The 21,070-nt window shown below is 56.1% G+C and overlaps 1 protein-coding gene across 2 annotated transcripts in view; it reads left to right on the top strand.

Annotated features, from left to right (window-relative positions):
- ADPRHL1 (ADP-ribosylhydrolase like 1) overlaps window positions 1-16,836 on the top strand; it is a 64,015-nt gene extending 47,179 nt beyond the window's left edge. For both annotated transcript variants that reach the window (XM_055097045.2, XM_034937055.3), the window contains one exon: window positions 2,604-16,836. In XM_055097045.2, the coding sequence (XP_054953020.2) occupies window positions 2,604-7,797 (5,194 nt within the window). In that variant the 3' untranslated portion in view covers window positions 7,798-16,836. The remainder of the gene's footprint in view (window positions 1-2,603) is intronic.
- Window positions 16,837-21,070: the final 4,234 nt, after the last annotated feature.

Here is a 21,070-nt window from a genome sequence, read left to right as displayed (position 1 = left end):
CCCCCAACCCTGAGGTCGGCCTGCTCCTCTGCCCTCCCCATCCCCACGGCGCAGTTGAGGGTGCGCCTGTCGACTCTGGGTTCAGGGGGGTGTGGGCGGCCTCTGGCTGGGGCAGTTCTGGGGCTGCCCGGGATCACTTTACCAGCCATAGGGACACAGCGGCTCCTTTCTGGGTGGGCTCCAATGACTCAGAACGAGGGCGTGCCTGGCAGCAGGACGCACAGCTGCTCCTTGGATTAGTTTATTTTTACAGTCGTCCCAGCTCGCAGCACACCGTGGCCTTGCAGCAGGTTCCGAGTTTAGTTTTCGTGTAAATATCTCATCCTCGGCAGGTTTGGAAGGAGCGCCGTCTGCCTCAGTGGTTCCGAGTGGGGTCCCCGGACCAGCGGCCTCAGAATCACCAGGGACTTGTTAAAATGCAGATTCCCAGGCCCCTCCCCAGACCGTGGATCAGAGGCGTTGGTGGTGCGGCCCCAAAATCCAGGTCTCAGCAAGGCCTCTTGATCCACTGATGCCCACCGGGGTTTGGGGGCGAAGAGCACACTCTCTCCACATGAACTCACTGAACCGGGCGAGGGAGGTGTCTCGGGGAGGTGGGGGAAGCGGAGTCCTGTGTTCCGTCTGCAGCCCTGCCACTCCTCTGTGTGGGGTCCGTCCTGGCCCTGGGTCATCGCGTGCCCACAGCAACATGGCTACGTGGTCATGTGGTCAGCCGCTGTCACCTCCTCCATCAGGGCTGCTTGGCAACAGCTTTTAACAAGGAAATCCATCCATGGCTTCAAAACAGAGCTGTCTCTTTTGGAAAAATGCAGACAAACACAAAAAGAGAAGTATGTTCATACATTTCCTTCCGGTCTGTTTTCAGCCTGCTCAGCTTCTTCCTTTTTTTTTTTTTTTTTTTGAGACGGAGTCTCGCTCTGTCGCTCAGGCTGGAGTGCAGTGGTGCGATCTCGGCTCACTGCAAGCTCTGCCTCCTGGGTTCACGCCATTCTCCTGCCTCAGCCTCCCAAGTAGCTGGGACTACAGGCGCCCGCCACCACGCCCAGCTAATTTTTTTTTGTATCTTTAGTAGAGATGGGGTTTCACCATGTTATCCAGGATGGTCTCGATCTCCTGACCTCGTGATCTGCCAGCCTCGGCCTCCCAAATCACGCTGAGATTACAGGCGTGAGCCACAGCGCCCAGCCTCAGCTTCTTAAAAACAATTGGGTTAGAGTGAGCTTTTCACTTGGCACCACGTCACCAGCTGTATCCAGCCGCCGACTCTTCTCCCACAAATGTGGACGTGCCATTGTGCGGCCGCCCTGGAGTTCGACATCAAGGATGCTCTAGATTTTTCAACATTATAAACGGCACCGTGAAGGCGACTTTTCCTGTAATACTCAAGTCTTTGTTCCTCATCCCTGATGATCTCCTTAGAATGAATGACTAACAGGTGTGACAGCTAAGATTCTGGGTGCGTCTACCCAAAATTACCATCTGGGGAGGTCAGAGACGGCTCCACCCCCTGCCACAGATGGGGAGACCTTCCAGCTTTGCTCCTGTGGTCACGGCTGCTCAGGAGCAGAACTTACCCCGGACCCAGGCTCAGAAAACACGATCAAATCACAAAGACCCTGTCTCTCCAGCCAAGACCCATTTGGTCCCGTCTCTTTGAAAGCTGGGCTGGTGGGAAGGAATCCCTGGTAGACCTGCAGAAAAACATCTCACTGGGAAAGGGCGGCAGCCCCCAGCCTCAGTGGCTCCTCTAAGCCATTTTGAAAGGGGTTCCGGAGACCCAGCCAAGTGATCCCAGCCCTCTTCCCTCCTCTCTGCAGCTCTCTCCTCCCTTCCTCTCTGCAGCCCCCTCCTCCCCTCCTCTCTGCAACCCCCTCCTCCCCTCCTTTCAGTAACCCCATCTTTCCCTCCTCTCTGCAGCCCCCTCCTCCCCTCCTCTCTACAACCCCCTCCTCCCCTCCTCTCTGCAGCCCCCTCCTCCCCTGCTCCTGGTGGGCACTGCCCACTGCAGTGCTGATTCCTGCCCAGGAGCTTGTGAGGAAACTCTTTCTGCCTTCTCCGCCCACCCCAAGCCTGAGCGGTTTGCTGAATCTTCAGAGTCTCTGCTGTAGGGACCCAGGTCCCTGGGATCATGGCAGAATTTAACTATGCTTTTAATTTTATCTTTCATACTTAAAGGTAGAGACATACACAGTCCACACAGAGAATAGACACTTCTTTATATGTGCTTTTTTACCTACTGTACAAGCAAAGTATGTTCGTTAAAAATTTTTTTTTAATATGTTGCATATGCAAAGTGGTTTTCCAAACGCTTTCACAAAACTGTTCAATGTCAACTCCTCAATGCCCTTAGGAGGAGCGTGTGTCAGAAGTTCCTGCCATTTAACAGGAAATAGTGACCCAGAAAAGCTTTGGCATCCCTGACAACCCCGAATTAACAGCAGGGACAGCCCAGAAGCCACAGCTCCTGGCTCCTAATCTCTTTTTCTCCCTACCAGACTTTTGGGGCCCCTGAAAAGGTGGGATTGCCCCATGATAAATGTTCTATAGAGTCATCTTGGAGAAAAATGATGATGAAGTAGGTGATGATTCCTTTTTCTCTGCAGCCGGAAGAGCAGCAAGACCTGCAGTGACGACATGTCTGTGGACGCCCAAACCCTGAAGAAGAAGATGGGCAAGCTGGCCTGTGACCCGGCCGCCCACTCCATCCTCAGCAGCCTGCTGCTCTACGTCACGGGCCGCGCAGACCGGCCCCCGGGGACAGAGGCCAGGGGGAGCAGGCCCAGCCACCAGCCCCAGACCCAGGAGGCCACCCAGCGGCCCACGCGCTTCCAGCTCCTGCAGGCCAAGTTCCTGGGCACTGGCCGGGAGCGCTACCTCAAGAGGACCCGGGAGGTGGGCCGGCTGATCTCCAAGGACAAGCAGGGGCCGGGTGGGGGCCTCGTGGGTGCCACCATCAACAAGCTCCTGGAGAAGACCAAGGAGCCGGCCCCAAAGCCCTGCCTCAGCGAGAAGCCCCGCTGGGGCCACCCGGCTGGGAAGAGCACCGTGAAAAACATCCTGAAGATATTCTTGGCCGCCGAGGAGAAGGAGGCAAAGGAGAAAGAAGCACGCGAGAAGCCCCCTGCGGAGCGGCCCAAAGCCGCCAGGGGCCTCTTGCCGAAGATCATGGGCAAGAGCTCGGTGCTGTCCAAGCTGCGGGAGAAGTTCGAGCAGAACAGCTGCCTGTGCTCTGAGGCCAGTGCGCTGAGGCTGCACACGCAGGAGCGGAAGAAGAGGAACCTGCAGAGGAAGAGGATGCACCGGCCGGAGGTGCGCGTGCTGCACATGGCCACCATGGCCAGCACCTGCGTCAAGATGCCCCCTGCCCACTTTCTGGCCTGCACGGCTGAGCCCCTGCCGGCCCTCAGCATCGCCACCGTCGTCTGTGGCCCCAGGAGCTGGCTGTCCCACTGCACCAAAATCAGCCACTCGGAGGCAAGGCGTCCACCCAGAGGAGAAGCCAGCATGCCCCCTAGTGCCAGGGAGACGGGGCCCAGTGGGAACAAAGCAGTGGGAAAGGGGCCCCTGGAGGAGGAGCCCCAAAGACAGCCAAGGCCCTCGAAGCCCATGACACCGCAGGTGATGGCTCGGAGGGACGGCCACGCTATCCCCTCGCTGGCCTCCTCTTGTGCTCCCTGCACAGGTGGAGTCCTTCCTGGCCTTGTGCCTGCATCATCCCCACTGGGACCGGCCAGCCCTTGGGGCACCGGATCAGCCGGAGGTGATGGGACAGCAGACCCCACCACAGAGAGCACCGCAGGAGGCGTCCAGGAGGTGAGGGGAGCCAGGCTCACGTGGTCTCCTGGGCCCCCAGGCGAGAGTGCAGGGCAGGGCCCTGAAATCACCATGACTGTTTGCAGTTCAGAGGATGAAAGGGACGGAGCAGTCTTCCTAGACCCAGGGAGAGACCCCCTCTTTGCCACCCAGAAGTATTTCCCAGAACAGAAGGTGCCGGAGCACATCCCACCCCTGAACGCTCCATCGGTCCAGGCTGCTCGGAGAACACAGCCTGCCACGGAGCCTCCACGGATAACTGTCCAAATTCCAGTTGTCCATGAAATGCCAGCCCCTCCCACCAGGCTGCAAAATACGTCAAGTGGTGAAAACAAACCTTCTTGTATTTTTGGAGGAGAGAATGTGGTTGAAAATGCCCACACAGAATTTCCCACCGTGACTGAGAACAGAAGGGGTCACCGAGCCCCAGTGGAACTGAGCAAGCTTTCAGGGATGCAGGCGGGACTCGGCGCCTCTTCGCCGCAGGGGTCACGGGCAGCTCCGCATCTGGCAGCAGCAAGAGGGGCTGTGGGCGCCGACCACAGTGTCCCAGAGACACTTCTGACACAGAGACTCCAGACAGATCCTGCTGGCGGGAAGGAAAACAAAGGTAGCTTTGAGAATTCACACGGTCCCAGGAATCCTGACGATATTTCAGGAGAGAGGACCTCTGAGCTCAGAGATGTGAAGCATCCGTTGCCGGAATCTAATGAAATATCAATGCAGAACAAGGGCTCCGCAACAAATGATCCTGCAGCCTCACAAAACCTTCTGAGGGGAAACACCAGCCATGCCTCCAGCAGCCAGCAAGTGCCGTCCCCGACTGGGAGAAACCCAACAGGAGCCCCCACGTCACTGGCGGCATCATCCAAGGGGCGTACGGGGCCTGAGGGTGTCACCCCGATGGGCACGACCGTGCCCGGTGCGCTGGAGGAATGCAGAAGGCCGCCGCTAATAGAGTCTTCTCAGCCCCTGAAGGCTGCCGAGGAAATCACCAGCCATGATGTTCGCGAGAACCCACTGTCCTCATTAAATGAACCACCCAAACCAGGTATGAAAGCCTGTGGAGCGATGGCAGCTGCAGGGAGCGTTGCGAGCCACGCCACTCCTGCACCAGCGCCAGGCAGCACCCAGAGCACGGGAGACCGCACAGCGGGAGAGCCAAAGACGCTGGGCCAGCGGGGAAGCAGAGCCTTGTCCGAAAGCCACCCCAGAGGAGAGGCTCTCCCTCGAGACCCTCACAGCCAAGGCCTCCTGGCCCCTGGGGGATCCTTGGAGCCCAAGAGTGGAGCAGCAAGGAGGAGCCTCCTGAGAGGCGTGGCCCTTGTCCAGCACCCAGAGGACATTGCGACCCTCGCCCGCCACCCGGAGGATGCTGCGGCCCTCGCCTGGCACCCAGAGGCGGCCCGATTACACATTTCAAACACATCAGCAGCCAGCAGACATACGGCAGCTGTAGGAGGCAGAAAGGATGTGGCTGTGGAAGGAGACCTTTTGGGTTTCAGCACAGAGTCTGGAATTCCTGCTTCTGATCATCCTAGGCCACAGGCAAGGAGCGTGGCAGAGTCCCCCAGCTATGGCCCTGGCCTCCCGCCGTCGCCTCCTGAGAACCCACAGGCAAAGGGCAGGGAGGGCGTCAGGTTTCCCCGTGGGGCGGAGCCTGACCATCTGCTTCCCGCAGTGCCTCCCGCGGAGGTGGACATGGGGTGGGTAGGTGGCACCCACCAGCAGGGCCCTCCCCATCTACAGGCACACCTGCCCCCTACTGCTGGTGACACACAGGCAAAGCTCCGGGCCAGTGTCCCTGAGCCTAGGACGCAGGCAGGTGAATCCCAGGAGCGTCCCCTGACACAGGCGGACCTGGGGAGGCAACAGAGTCACCAGGCACAGGAGGAGACCCCCCAGCCCGGGGATGCGGGGAAGAGGGTGGCGCCGTCGGGCTCGAAGGTTGTGCTGAACCCAGCAAAAGAGCCTCAGACATGGTGGGCACAGGATCTGGCCGGGGACAAAGGGACGGCCATTGGGGTTGGGGGCGCCTGCCAGCGCAGTGACCAAGGTCAGCAGCATCTGCAGGGACCCTGGGAGGAGCGGGGGCGGAGCACGGCGTGGGGAGAGGGCATCAGGGCTGCCAGGAACCCAGCTGTGCCTCCAGGGGAGCCCGAGGGGCCAGGAAGCCCGGCAGCCCCAGGACAGGACCAGGGACAGGTTCAGGAATGGGCCCGGGGACAGGTTCAGGGACACTCTCCAGAACAGGCCCAGTGGCAGACCCAGATAGAGGCCCAGGGGCAGGCACAGGAACCGGCTCAGGGTGGGGCCCAGGGACAGGTTCAGGGACAGGCCCAGAAATGGGCTCAGGGGCAGATTCAGGGACAGGCCCAGAAACAGGTTCAAGGAGAGGTTCAGAAATGGGCCCAGGAAGAGGCTCAGGGACAGGCCCAGTGGCAGACCCAGATAAAGGCCCAGAAATGGGCTCAGGAACAGACCCAGAAAGGGGCTCAGGAACGGGTTCAGGGTCAGGCCCAGAAAGAGGCTCAGGAACGGGCCCAGGAACAGGCTCAGGAGCAGACCCAGATAGAGGCTCAGGGTCAGGCCCAGAAGGGGGCTCAGGAACGGGCTCGGGAACAGGCCCAGAAAGGGGCTCAGGAACGGGCTCGGGAACAGGCCCAGAAAGGGGCTCAGGAACGGGCTCGGGAACAGGCCCAGAAAGGGGCTCAGGAACGGGCTCGGGAACAGGCCCAGAAAGGGGCTCAGGAACGGGCTCGGGAACAGGGTTGGGAGCAGACCCAGATAGAGGCTCAGAGGCAGACCCAGAAAGGGGCTCAGGAACGGGCTCGGGAACAGGCCCAGAAAGGGGCTCAGGAACGGGTTCGGGAACAGGGTTGGGAGCAGACCCAGATAGAGGCTCAGAGGCAGACCCAGAAAGGGGCTCAGGAACGGGCTCGGGAACAGGGTCGGGAGCAGACCCACATAGAGGCTCAGGGTCAGGCCCAGAAAGGGGCTCAGGATCAGGGCTGGGAGCAGACCCACATAGAGGCTCAGGGTCAGGCCCAGAAAGGGGCTCAGGAACGGGCTCGGGAACAGGGCTGGGAGCAGACCCAGATAGAGGCTCAGAGGCAGACCCAGAAAGGGGCTCAGGAACGGGCTCGGGAACAGGGTTGGGAGCAGACCCACACAGAGGCTCAGGGTCAGGCCCAGAAAGGGGCTCAGGAACGGGCTCGGGATCGGGCTCGGGATCAGGGCTGGGAGCAGACCCAGATAGAGACTCAGAGGCAGACCCAGAAAGGGGCTCAGGAACGGGCTCGGGAACAGGCCCAGAAAGGGGCTCAGGAACGGGCTCGGGATCAGGTCTGGGAGCAGACCCAGATAGAGGCTCAGAGGCAGACCCAGAAAGGGGCTCAGGATCGGGCTTGGGATCAGGGCTGGGAGCAGACCCAGATAGAGGCTCAGAGGCAGACCCAGAAAGGGGCTCAGGAACGGGCTTGGGAACAGGGTCGGGAGCAGGCCTTGACAAGTGGGATGGAGCCTCGGGCCTGGGAGCAGCCCATTAGTGGCATAGCTGAGGGAGTGGATGCTGCTGGCAGGAGTGGGGGGTCCAGAAGCCCAGCCCCCAGGGATGGTGGACAGTCGGGGTGCAGTGGCCTGGGGGAGCCCAGCGCCGGGTACCCACCCCCAGGAAGCCGCCCCCTCAGGGGCAAGAGCATTGCCACCTCTCCCCTGGGGCTGGGAAAGAGCCCAACTGAGCCCAAGCCTGAGGCTGGGGACTGCGGGACTCCCCAGGCCCCGGCCCAGGAGGGGCCCCCAGACCACCCTGGGGCTGAGAGGGCCCCGCAGGACAGGATGGAGGCATCGGAGCCCGAGCGTCGCGGGAGGTCCAGGTACCTGGCCAAGTACAAAGCCCAGAGCTTCCGTGACCAGAGGGCCTTCGATTTGTCCTTCAGACCAATGAGCGTCAGGGCCAGCGACACGTCTGAGCTCCCAAAGTGAGGCCCCGAGTCCACACCGTGGCTCGCCCAGCACTGTGACATCCGCCCATTGAGGGACTTCAGGCATTTTCCTGCCTCCAAATGCGTCTTGGAGCATCCCCTACAGAGACGCCTGTTTCCATAATTTTCTTTCCCTTCTTCACAAGCTGACCTTGGGAGGATTGAGCTACATGTGGGTCGGGTTCCTGTCACCCCACAGAGCCACGAGGCCATGGGGGTGGGAGGTGCGGGCCTGTGGCCTCACCAGGCCCTCGGGATTCTTTGTGTCTTCACTCGGGGGCGCCGGCTCACCCCTCTCTCACACAGCCTGCAGCGTGGAGCTCACACCTCCCGCAGTGGCACGGTGTGTGCGTCCCCTTCGATCTGCAGGATGCTGGCACTTTGGGACGCCTCCCCAGCTCTCACAGGGCCACCTCCCACTGCTCCCTGCCCACACCCCACCATGCCCTGCTCTGACGTGGCCGCATGGCACCCACCATCCATGGGCCCAAAGTGACGCACACCGCCCCACCCCCATGACTCGAAAGAAAGGGCAGAGCTTCCTCCAGCCTCAGACGCCCAGGTGGGTGCCGGGTGCTGTGTGGCTGCTGGGCCATGTGGTGGTCACCAGAGGGTGTGGGGACGCTGGGATCCCAGGCCGAAACCAGCTCATCCGGAGGAAGAGGCCTCAGGAAATGCCCACGTTAAGTTCTGAGAAAGGGACAGTGCAGAGCCGTGGGAAGCCAGGATCCCAGGGAAGCTTCGTCTGGAAACTGGGTGCTGGGAGAATGAACGGGAGCCTGCCCGCCCTTCCCTGCAGTCCCTGTGGGTGGCGCCACTGGTGCCGGTGACCTGAGAGCCTCGCTGTCTGTCCTCCGTCCTCCCGAACAGCATGGAAGTGTTTCCTGCCCTGGCCCGAGACGGCCCACGACTCCGGCCTTGTTCAGGTACTGAGGTAATGCATGTTCAGGCTGGAATATTTGAATGCTGTCTAGAGGCACAAGAAGGAAATCAAAGCCACCTGTGGTCACATTGCCTCGAGATGGTTTTTGTTGCTACTCTGGACTATTTTTTTGGCTCTTCCTCCATGCACCTATTTTAAAGCACATTCTTCCCCATGATGGAGCCATGCACCTCCGTGTCGCGATCCAACGTCCCAGGCCACTCGGTGGCCTCTGAAACCCCGACCCGTGAGGCCACACGGCTGCCTGAGTGGCCCCGGAGCAGCTGGCTTTTCAGCGTGAACCGATGCAGCCTGTCGCCCTACGGCCCCGCACCCTTGTTTTCGGTGGTGCCCTCCCTGTGGAAAGTTAATTCCTGCTTTTTGAAGGTGTCTTGGCATCTTCTGCCTTTGCTGCTGAGCGGTTTCCTGAAACAGCCCTACGCGTTCGCAAAGGCGCTTTGGTGCCTGCTGCGAGCACCTCTGTTTTCTGACTCGGATGTTCCTTTAGACGAAGGTGTTTTCCAATGTCGGCCCTGAGAGGGCGTTTAGCAGGCGCGTCCTACCCACGGCGGGGCTGGGGTCTCTCCTACCAGGGAAGGTCCATCCCGGCAGACGCCAGTGGCTTTGGCTCTGCGGCGCCAAGGAGGCGGCGTGACGTCATGCTCCGGGGAGCGTACAGGTTTCCTTCCAGTCGAACAAATAACTTCAGATCCAGCAGGTTTGACCCACCCTCACCTGCTAGGACATGCGAGTGCTGGTGTCTGGAAGGAGGGCCGGGCTGTGCTGAGCTCTGGGGGGCCGGTCCCCACAGCTCCCCCCGCAGGGCCCCCGGGGCCTCCTCTATAACTCAGGGGTCCGTGCTCCCAGCCCACTTCGAGGGGTTTCTGTTTGGCGTGTGGGTTCTAAGTGCGAGCTGCTGTGCGTGGAGGCTCCTGAGCACCGGGTGCCCCTCGCGCGTGTGGGTCCCGGGGCAGCCCAGCTGCACACAGGATGGTCCGGGGGTGCGGGTGGGGGCAGAGCTGAGCATGGCGTGTACTTGGCCACAGAAGTCTTGCTGTGGTGCCGCTGGACCCCTGCTAGGAGGACAGGGTCCCCTCTCTCACGAAGCACACGGACCTCCGGAGTCCCTGCCCCTGCAGTCCTGGGAGCCTGCAGTTGGGGCTGGAGTTGGCCTCTCGGAGCCACCCAAACGGAGAGGCCCATGAGAGGGGAGCTCAGGGGTCCAGCAGAGGCTGACAGAGTGGCCTCTTTGTCCTGTTGGCGGCCCCTGCTCATGCCTGGGGCGTCCTCCCTGGAGCTGGGGGAGCTCAGGGACCCCCAGGTCTGTGTGGCTGCCCCTGCCACTCCAGGCACAGAGGCACGGCCCTCACTCTTTACCTATTTGGAATTTGAGGCAATGAGTGGCGAGAACATGATGACAGACACGGGAGGTAAAAATATGTTCACTGGCTGTTCCCTTTAGAAATAAGAAGTGGTGGGACTTGCGCTGCTATTTTTAAATAGACCAGAGAGTACACTGGAGAAGGCATTGAGTGGTTTTATTTTAAGTGGTGGAAAAAATGATGAGAATCTCCTCCAGATGACAGCTCTGGAAGTGTCGTGCCTGAACCCCTCTCACAGTCTGGAGGGCACAGAGTCTGTGAGCGGCCAGGAGGCCACCTGCTCGACTGGCCCATCCTCTCCCTGTGCCAGATACAGCCCAGCATCACACTGCCCTCAGCTCAAAAACAGCACAGCTACTCAGTGTGCAGGAAAAAACTGCCAGTGACTTCACCAGGATTTGAGAACGGTCCGTACGTTCACACTAAGCTGAGACAGCGCAGGTTAGAAGATAGCGCGGGGAAGTATTCACACTTCAGATACGACCATCACTGCCACATGGCTAAGGCCCACACCCTCCCGGGGTGAAATAACTATAGCAGAAGAATGGTGCGCTAACCACCCCCACGGGCATTTTAAATAAAACCCAAAGTTTTTTTTTTTTTTTTTAAAAGAAAGAAAGAAAGAAAGTGGCCGGGCGCGGTGGCTCATGCCTGTAATCCCAGCACTTTGGGAGGCTGAGGCAGACAGATCACGAGGTCAGGAGATCAAGACCATCCTGGCTAACACGGTGAAACCCCGTCTCTACTAAAAATACAAAAATTAGCCGGGCGTGGTGGTGTGCGCCTGTAGTCCCAGCTACTCGGGAGCCTGAGACAGGAGAATGGCGTGAACCCGGGAGGTGGAGCTTGCAGTGAGCCGAGATTGCGCCACTGCACTCCAGCCTGGGTGACAGAGCGAGACTCTGTCAAAAAAGAAAAGAAAAGAAAAGAAAACAGGATATTTATTTTAGCTTCTTAGTTAACATCATTAATTTTGTGTAGTTGAGTGACTCATTGACTGCCTCCTCCCTGCAGTTTTTTACGGTTCCTCCGGCTGTCGACAGGCCCGCTGTGAGCCGCAGGTCTGTGGGTGCAAGTGACAACAGCTGGGCGGGAGGAGGTGCACTCAGGCGGCAGGAAGGTCCCGAGACGGCGACGAGAATGTGGTCATGTTCAGGACACTTGCTCGGGGAGGGTCGTTGTCTGGGATTTTACACGCTCAGCACCACCTCCTTATTCTATTCTCAGGGTATCTCTGCTGTTGGAGTTACGGTCTTTCGGTTGTGTATTAGGCTACAGCTATTTATTAAACTTTTTCTTGTTCATATTCTTCTTTGTATATAAACAACCCTAAAATGGGTTAGTCAGAAAAAATTACTAAATGTCATTTGTTGTATTCTCTCTGTATTTTTACTAACATAATTCAGCTGGAAATAATTTCAAAAAGAAATAAAATACCTTTCCCATTACAAATCTCTTCCTTGCATTGTTGAAGCAGCCGCATAAATGAGGTAGGACTCAGGCCTCGGGCGAGGGGCAGAGCCCCCATCGGGTGAATGTGGCCAGCCTGGGGCAGTGATCCTGGGCAGGAGGGAGGGTCTGGGGCAAGGCCCCAAGTGGGAGGAGAACCCCTTAGGGTGTGCTTAGAGAAACAAGGCCATGCACTCCCCAGACCCTCTCTTGGTCCAGTCAAGACTGCTGGCCTCGGAGCAAGACCCAGGGAGCTGGACTTCGGCCACTGCACCTGGGCCGCGGGGGGCCAAAGGGCTGGGGTGTCCTCTGGGACACGGAGGGAGACTGGACAGAAGGGAGGGAAGGAGTATGGGTGCAACAGGCCCAGCAGGCCTGTGAGACACCCTCTGCCCTCCACTACTCTGTGTGCAGGAGAACTTTGTAAGTGACTTTTCATGAGGATTTAACAACGGGTGGTTTAAGCTCATGCCAGACCGAGCTGGGAATGCCTGCATTCCAAACCCCTGCTGTGCCCGTGGGTGGCGCGGGTTCTTGGCATCTTGTGAGGAGGAAAGCTTGTTCCACTGAAACAAGCTGATGCCTCGTGTCTGAGAGCACTGGCCCGGCAGCCGAGGCTTTGGGATGGTGCAGGCACCTCTTGTCCTGAAAGAAAACCCCTGTCAATTAAGCTGTGACACAGGCTTTCATTCGAACTTTTTTATTTTATTTTATTTCATTTATTTATTTTGAGACGGAGTCTCGCTCTGTCACCCAGGCTGGAGTGCAGTGGCGTGATCTCGGCTCACTGCAAGCTCTGCCTCCCGGGTTCACGCCACTGTCCTGCCTCAGCCTCCTCAGTAGCTGGGACTACAGGCGCCCGCCAAGACGCCCGGCTAATTTTTTGTATTTTTAGTAGAGACGGGGTTTCACCATGTTATCCAGGATGGTCTCGATCTCCTGACCTCGTGATCCGCCTGCCTCGGCCTCCCAAAGTGCTGGGATTACAGGCATGAGCCTCTGCGACCGGCTAGAACTTTTAAAAGCACTTATTGAGGGCGTCTGTGAGACTGGTGTACATAGACGTCTGATCAAACCCCATTCTTGGGATATTGTCATAAGCTTGGGGTAGACAAAGGTTTCCCTCAACAGGAGAAAAAGCCCCAACCACAAAAGGAAGTGCCGGGACATTTGTCTGTTTGAGCGTTGGTGCATTTGCTGAATCTTTACAGCCGCCATGGATTTTTGACAGGAATGGATGTCACGTAGACCCCAAAGCCCAGGACTGAGCAGCTGAGCAGTGCACGCCGTTTCTCTGACAGCGAGAGGACTGGCCTGGCTCAGGTCCACAACCCCAGGCGGTGTCTGGGAAGCCACTGGAAGGCACAGGAGCCTACTAGAAGCCCCATCTGTGCACACCCCAAACTCGTGAAAGTGCCGAGGCATCTTCTCCTAGAAGAACAAAGGAGGCCAAGTGGGGAGTGAAGGAAACAGTGTCTACAGTGGTCCGTTTCCAAGACAAAGTGCCTTGAATCGGCTTAAGTCAGCAAACTACAGAAGAAACAGGAGGTCCTAGGCCCCTGCCTGGATCGCCAGTGCCTGCTTGTCGGCCTCCCCTTCTCCCTCCCTTCCCCCCGGCCCTTAGGTGCTCTCACCTGAACTAAAGAAGTTTAGTCTAAGATAACAGTTTACTAGCCTGCAAAATAGCTGGCTTTGTCTGTTCTTATCAGCCTGCCCAGCTACTTAGGTCATAAGTCAAATACTTGAAGAGCCCCTGGGCTGACTGGGATTGCAATGCATTGTGGGCTGCAACAAAATGCAGCAGGACACCCCTAAAAAAAACACCTACAGCCCCTGCCCAACAACCAATAGGTGACGTCCCAGAAGACTGTGACCCCAGAGTACTCAGCCTGTGAGGAACCGGGGGAGGCACCTGTGCACTAGGGGATAAATTATTTGTTGAAACTGTGCTGGCTGTGGCTGCCCATCGGACACCTGATCTTGCACGACCATCATTAACAGTCTCACTTTCAGCCGGGCGCAGTGGCTCATGCCTGTAATCCCAGCACTTTGGGAGGCTGAGGCAGGCAGATCACAAGGTCAGGAGTTCAAGACCAGCCTGACCAACATGGTGAAACCCCGTCTCTACTAAAAATTAAAAAATTAACTGAGTGTGGTGGTGTGCACCTGTAATCCCAGCTACTCAGGAGGCTGAGGCAGGAGAACTGCTTGAACCCAGGAAGCAGAGGTTGCAGTGAGCTGAGATTACGCCACTGTGCTCCAGCCGGGTGACAGAGCGAGACTCTGTCTCAAAAAAAAAAAAAAAGAAAGAAAGAAAGTCTCCCTTTCGCTCTCCTCTGGGTCTCCGAGTCCTTTCTCTGGGTTTGGACAGGTGAGTTTGTTTCTCACCACTTGATACCAGGAGTTCCAGACCAGCCTGGGCAACATAGTGAGACCCCGTCTCTATTTAAAAATGAAAGTAAAATAAAAAATAAAAGAAAAAAGACCACAGGTCATGTTGTATTGAAGAGCGGAGAAAGAGCTGTTGAATTCTCTGGATGGCTGTTTCCTTACGGCCTGTACCACTGGAAGTCATGTCTTAATCTCCAACTGGAAGAAGGCGCTCAACCCACCAGCAAATCTGCACGTAGGGAAGAATTTTCCAAATCTTGAAGAAATAAGAACCCAAAAAAAGCACCAAATAAGTTACAGATTTCCATTGCTCAATCAATAATGATGACGATAAAATAATCAAGAAGCTGGGTGCGGTGGCAGCACCTGTGGTCCCAGCTACTCAGGAGGCTGAGGTGGGGGGATCACGTAAGCCTCGGAGTTTGAGGCCAGCCTAGAAACATAGCAAGATCTTGTATCTTAAAAAAAAATGAATAAAATGTTAAAAAATAAAACAAAATAAAATAAGAAACTGATGAAATTCTTGGACTTTGATAACAGCAGGAAGCCGCACACATACAGGAAGAACAAAGTCCAGAAAGAGCTGACGGTGGACGCCCAAGAGAAGAGGCGGCTTCTGCGAGCTCTGTGTCGTCAGGAAGGGGACTCGGCTTCATTTCAAATTCCAAAGGGGCTCAAACATATGAATAAGACCCCAGTCTTTCATGGGAGCCCCAAAAGTGGGGCTATTTTTCTACGTTTTGACAGCTCCCCGCAACATGAATCCTGTCTTCTCTCTGCACAGCAGTCCCACATCCCACACCCCCAGCCTTCCTTGCTGCTGGGACGCATGCAGCTCTGCCAGGGAGACGCAACCTCCCCAGGCCGGCAGGGCACAGCAGGTTCTGGGCCCACGGTGAGGACGAGCTGGTGATATGGGGTCTCCTGGGTGTGCAGAGAAAGATGTTTCCAGGGAAGCTGAGAGAAGGAAGCTCATTAGCCAGTGCAGAGCTGGGCTTGGAGGCCTTTCCTCTAGTCCTGCAAGGAGCTGGGAGCTGTCACACTGCTCACCATGTCCCTTTCTGCTCAAATTCCCCAGGATGGATTCTGCCTCCTGCACTCAAGAAAACACAGGGGGCCGGGCACGGTGGCTCACGCCTGTTATCCCAGCACTTTGGGAGGCCAAGAAAGGCGGATCACGAGGTCAGGAGATAGAGACCATCCTGGCTAACACGGTGAAACCCCGTCTCTACTAAAAATACAAAAAAATTAGCCGGGCGTGGTGGCAGGCGCCTGTAGTCCCAGCTACTCTGGAGGCTGAGGCAGGAGAATGGCGTGAACCTGGTAGGCAGAGCTTGCAGTGAGCCGAGATCGCGCCACTGCACTCCAGCCTGGACGACAGAGCAAGACTCCGTCTCAAAAAAAAAAAAAAAAAAAGAACACACAGGGGCGCCCCCATCAAAACCCACAGCAGACGTGCTGTATCGGACCACATACTGGAGCACACGGGGCTGTCCCCATCAACATCCATGGTGGACGTGCCATATCGTACCACATACTGGAGCACAGGGGGCTGTCCCCATCAACATCCACGGTGGACGTGCCGTATCGGACCACATACTGGAGCACACGGGGCTGTCCCCATCAACATTCACAGCGGACGTGCCGTATCGGACCACATACTGGAGCACACGGGGCTGTCCCCATCAACATCCACAGCAGACGTGCCGTATCGGACCACGTACTGGAGCACACGGGGCTGTCCCCTTCAACATCCACAGCAGACGTGCCGTATCGGACCACATACTGCGTGCGTGGTGGTCAAAGACATGAAATTGAACTCTCATGGGTCTATCAAGTTGAGAACCAAAACCCCCAATTTTTAAAAGGAATCGGTAACACTCACTACCTCTGAGGATGTGCGGAGACAGTCATTCCTGATGGGACCAAACATTGGCCCTTCCTTTTTATAAAGCAATTTGGCAATAATGTCAAGAACCTTTAGAAGGCGTGGCTCCTCAGCCCAGCAATTCCAGCTTTGAGAAACTGTATTTAGGAAAAGCAATCTGTCCAGCGTGGTACTACTCAAGATACAGCCATAAGTGACACAAATGTCCACCAATTAAGAGATTATTAGTTGGCCAGGCGCGGTGGCTCACGCCTGTAATCCCAGCACTTTGGGAGGCTGAGGCGGGCGGATCACGAAGTCACGAGTTCAAGACCAGCCTGGCCAACACAGTGAAACCCCTTGTCTACTAAAAATACAAAAAATTAGCTGGGCGTGGTGGCGGGCACCTGTAATCCCAGCTACTAGGGAGGCTGAGGCAGGAGAATCGCTTGAACCCGGGAGGCGGAGGTTGCGGTGAGACGAGATCACACCATTGCTCCAGCCCGGGCAACATTGCAAGACTCCCTCTCAAAAAAAAAAAAAAGAGATTAGTTAAATAAAGTGTGGTGTCTTATTCAGTGAAATAGCAGTCATTTAAAATTAGCTGAGGAAGAACTTTGTGAAATGGAAAATATTGTACCATTTAATGTTTAAAATCCAATATAAGGCCGGGCACAGTGGCTCATGCCTGCAATCCCAGCACTTTGGGAGGCCAAGGAGGGCGGATCACCTGAAGTCAGGAGTTCGAGATCAGCCTGGCCAACATAGGGAAACCCCATCTCTACTAAAAATACAGAAATTAGCTGGACATGGTGGCGGCAGGCGCCTGTAATCCCAGCTACTCAGGAGGCTGAGGCAGGAGAATCGCTTGAACCCAGGAGGCAGAGGTTACAGTGAGCCGAGATGGCGCCATTGCACTCCAGCCTGGGCAACAAGAGTGAAGCTACACCTCAAAAAGAAAAAAAAATCCAATATAAAATAGTAGATTCAAATATGTAAATACGTGTGAAGGGGGCAAAGAAAGAGAAACGCGAAAAAAGGTGAGCAGTGGTTATCTACGCACACCCGATGTGTAGGTGTGTTTTCCCGTCGTTATCTGTCACTGCTTTCTGCGTTAATTTAAATGCATTTGCATCACTTTCAGGATCAGAAAATAAAGGCCTATGTGTGACCCTGGGGCGCTGGCGGGGGCTGGACGGAGGCCCAATGCCCCTGTTGCCCATTGTCTCCAGGCTTCTCCAGGACTCGGCTTCCCGCCTCTCCTTTGGGGACCGCACGAGTCACTGGGGGAGACTCCGCGGGCAGCAGGTCTCTGGGAGGGGTTGCCACCCCCTCGGTGCGCAGGGGAGCGACAGGTCCCTCCCGCACCTGCAGGGACAGGCCTCGGGCTGCACCGTCCCACGCCCGCCTACCCCGCGCCCGCCTCGCCGGGCGCCTCCTGCCTGAGTCCGCCAGGGGGCGCTGCCGGCCTCCCGGGCGGCGGCTGCTGCGAGAGGAAGCCCCGGCCCGCGAGCTGCTGCCACATCCGGACGCCGCCGGGAGCCGCCGGGAGCCACCGGGGTGGGCGGGAGTCGGGGCGGCGCGCAGGTTCCCGGCCCCCTAAGGGACGGCTGCCTTCCCCAGAGCCGGGGACACAGGCGTACGTGCGGGGACCTCGGCGCTGGCCTCCGGGCTTCTGGAGCCCCTCCCTGGTGTGGAGCGGGGACGGTGACCTCCTCGTGGATTCTGGGAGGGGCAGCCTTGGCATCAGGACCTGGAAGCCGGAGAGGCTGCAGGGCTTCCAGCCATGGCCTTGCCACCGGAGGTCACGTAGTGTTTCCAGATTTCCTTACTGTGTGCATGTCTGGGTCCCTGTGTTGTGTAGGGGCCGTGTCTGCTTGGTGTGTGTGCACACGCGTGTGTGCATGGGTGGGTCCCTGTGTTGTGGAGGGCTGTGTCTGGGCAGGCTGTGTACACACCCATGTGCATGTGTGATGTGCACTGGGGCACTTGTCTGGGTAGTAGAGGTGGAGGCCTGTGTGGCCATATGTGCAACTGTGTGTCCGGGTGCGTGTACCACAGTCTTCGCTAAAATAGTAATACTGGGACCTACGTCATGGGGCTGTTGTGACTGCGTGTGGCACTCCATGTGGGGTGGCACAGCCAGGCACTGATCCGGCCACTTTGCCAGTCGGACTGACTGCGTGTCCTCTCCTTAGGGGTGAGAAGCTTCCTGGCATCGGGCCTGGGCTCCTGAGCCCCTGAGCCAACCGACTGATGGTCCCTGGGAGACAGCCCCTGCCCTGCTCCTGCCCCCCACACCTGAAAGGCTCATTGTGTGGGTTTGCTGTGCTCCACAGGGATGTAAACCGCCCCCCCTTTTCCCTGTTCTGTCTGTGAGAAGGTGCCAGGGATACTTTTTTTTTTTTTGAGACCAAGCTTCACTCTTATTGCCTAGGCTGGAGCGCAATGGCGCGATCTCGGCTCACCGCAACCTCCACCTCCCAGGTTCAAGCGATTCTCCTGCCTCAGCCTCCCGAGTAGCTGGGATTATAGGCATGTGCCACCACACCTGGCTAATTTTTTTTTTTTTCAGCAGAGATGGAGTTTTCTCCATGTTGGTCAGGCTGGTCTCGAACTCCTGACCTCAGGTGATCCGCCGGCCTCAGCATCCCAAAGTTCTGGGATTGCAGGCGTGAGCCACCGTGCCCAGCCCATTTTTTTTTTAAGAGTCGGGGTTTCACTTTATCGCCCAGGCTGGAGTGCAGTGGTGCAATCATGGCTCACTGCAGCCTCAACCTCCTGGGCTCAAGCAATTCTCCCGCCTCAGCCTCCTGAGTAGCTGGGATCACAGGTATGCACTAATTTTTGTATTTTTTGTAGAGACAGGGTCTTGCTATGTTGTCCAGGCTGGTCTTGAACTCCTGGGCTCAAGCAATCCTCCTACCTTAGCCTCCCAAAGTGCTGAGATTACAGGCGTGACCCACGGCCCCCAGCCAGGGATACTTATGGAGGTCCCTGGGCAGTTCAGGTAAAGAGGATCCCACTGCCAGGCACGGAGGCTCATGCCTGTAATCCCAGCACTTTGGGAGGCTAAGGCAGGAGGATGAGTTGCGCCCAGGAGGTTGAGGCTGCAGTGAGCCAAGATTGTACCACTGCACTCCAGTCTGGGCAACAGAGCAAGACCCTGTCTTAATAAAAGAAAAAAGAAAGAAAAAAAAAAGGCCAGGCGCGGTAGCTCACACCTGTAATCCCAGCACTTTGGGAGGCTGAGGCGAGTGGATCGCTTGAGCTCAAAAGTTCAAAACCAGCCTGGCCAACATGGCAAAACCCCATCTCTACAAAAAATTAGCTGGGCATGGTGGCAGGCACTTGTGGTCCCAGCTACTTGGGAGGCTGAGACAGGAGAATTGCTTGAACCCAGAAGGCAAAGCTGGCAGTGAGCTGAGATCGTGCCACTGCACACCAGCCTAAGCAACAGAGTGAGTGAGACTTCAACAGGATTAATGAGAAGAGTCTGTTTCTAAAGCACACCTTCCTCTTCTAGGACTTTGATAGAAGGAGGTTAAAGTGCTGTTTCTGTGTCCTCTGAGAGGGTGGCTGCTCCCAGGGCATACAGCCCTCACCATTTCCCCCTTTGATGGACAGAGATGAGTTTCTTCTTAGCAGACTTTGGCCCACCAAGCCAGAAATGTGTCCAAGAAAGCTCAAGGAGGAAAGAGAGTCAACCAAATTCACTTTCGGAGCACCTCCCACGGTAGAGAGGTTACGCGGGCTACAAAATTGTATGAAAACCTCCCTACCCTGGAACTTGGGTGAACCTTGAGGACACCATGCTGAGTGAAATTAGCCAGACACAGAAGGACAAATTCTGTGGGATCCCACTTACGTAAGGGTGACAAGAAGGAAGAGGCTGAGGTGCAAATTATGATTTAAAGAGTTGACTTGAGCCAAGGTGAGGACAGCTGCCTGGGAGACTCGAGTGGCCTTGGATATGAGCCCCATTAGGCCTTTATTACAATCAGGATTTTAAAGGCAAAAAGGGGAACAGGGAGTGGCTGATACAAAGTTGTTTTTCAGGAATTCTTGTTGGTTGACAGAAATAACATTGATTAGTGATGGGCTGTGCACCGTTGAGCGGCGGGGTGTGGGTTGCAGCGTGGGGGATGGCATTGTTAGGTTAATTCACAGCTAGCAAGTTCCAAGACATCAACACACAGCTCAATGTGTTGGAGGGAGATATCTGCAGTTGTTACCAGACTGGGGTCCCGATCCAGACCCCCAGAGGGCGTTCTTGGATCTCGCGCAAGAAAGAATTCAGAGCGAGTCCATAGAGACAAGTGAAACCAGTTTATTAAGAAAATAAAGAAATAAAGAATGGCTACTCCATAGGCGAGCAGCTGAGGGCTGCTGGTTGCCCATTTTTATGGTGATTTCTTGATGATATGCTAAACAAGGGGTGGATTATTCATGCTCCCCTTTTTAGACCATATAGGGTAACTTCCTGACGTTGCCATGGCATCTGTAAACTGTCACGGAGCTGGTGGGAGTGTAGCAGTGAGGATGACCAGAGGTCACTCTTGTGGCCATTTTGGTTTTGGTGGGTTTGGCCGGCTTCTTTCCTGCAACCTGTCTTATCAGCAAGGTCTTTATGATCTATATCTTGTGCCAATCTCCTATCTCATCCTGTGACTTAGAATGTCTCACCTCCTGGGAATGCCGTCCAATAGGTCTCAGCCTCATTTTACCCAGCTCCTACTCAAGATGGAGTTGCTCTGGTTCAAACATGCCTGACATTTTCTCTTTCCCTTTTATAAGAGAACCCTTAATCCTAAGAGTTGCAGGGGGATGAAGATCCATCTTCTGTAACTTCTTCAGGCTGAATAGGGGCGATGACATTCCTGCCTAACTATTAGGGTCCCTTGTGTTCAGGGTAGAGAGGAGCACAGTCAGAAGGCATCAGTGTGGTGAGGGCTATTCATAACTCTTGAGTTCCAACAAAAGGTGATATCTGGGCAATTAATAAGTGTTCAGTTTAAGAAAACATTGAGCAAGTTTATTTTGCATACCTACACAGAGTACAACAGCAATATATTCCACAATAGTGAAGCAAAATAAGTAAAATTATTCCAAGTAAACTAAATTAGAAGGCTTTCCATGAACTGGGCAACTATTGGAACCAAGATGATGTGAGGTTGCTAGCCAATTCCAGTGTGCCCAGAATTAGAATATTGATTCAGATTTTTACATTACCCATCCCTCTTATTTCTTCTGAGCAGCAGTC

Source organism: Pan paniscus, chromosome 14 (genome assembly GCF_029289425.2).
Source record: "Pan paniscus chromosome 14, NHGRI_mPanPan1-v2.0_pri, whole genome shotgun sequence".
NCBI classification, from domain to species: Eukaryota; Metazoa; Chordata; class Mammalia; order Primates; family Hominidae; genus Pan; species Pan paniscus.
Note: the sequence above shows the minus strand (reverse complement) of the source record. Positions and strands in the feature narration are given on the sequence as shown.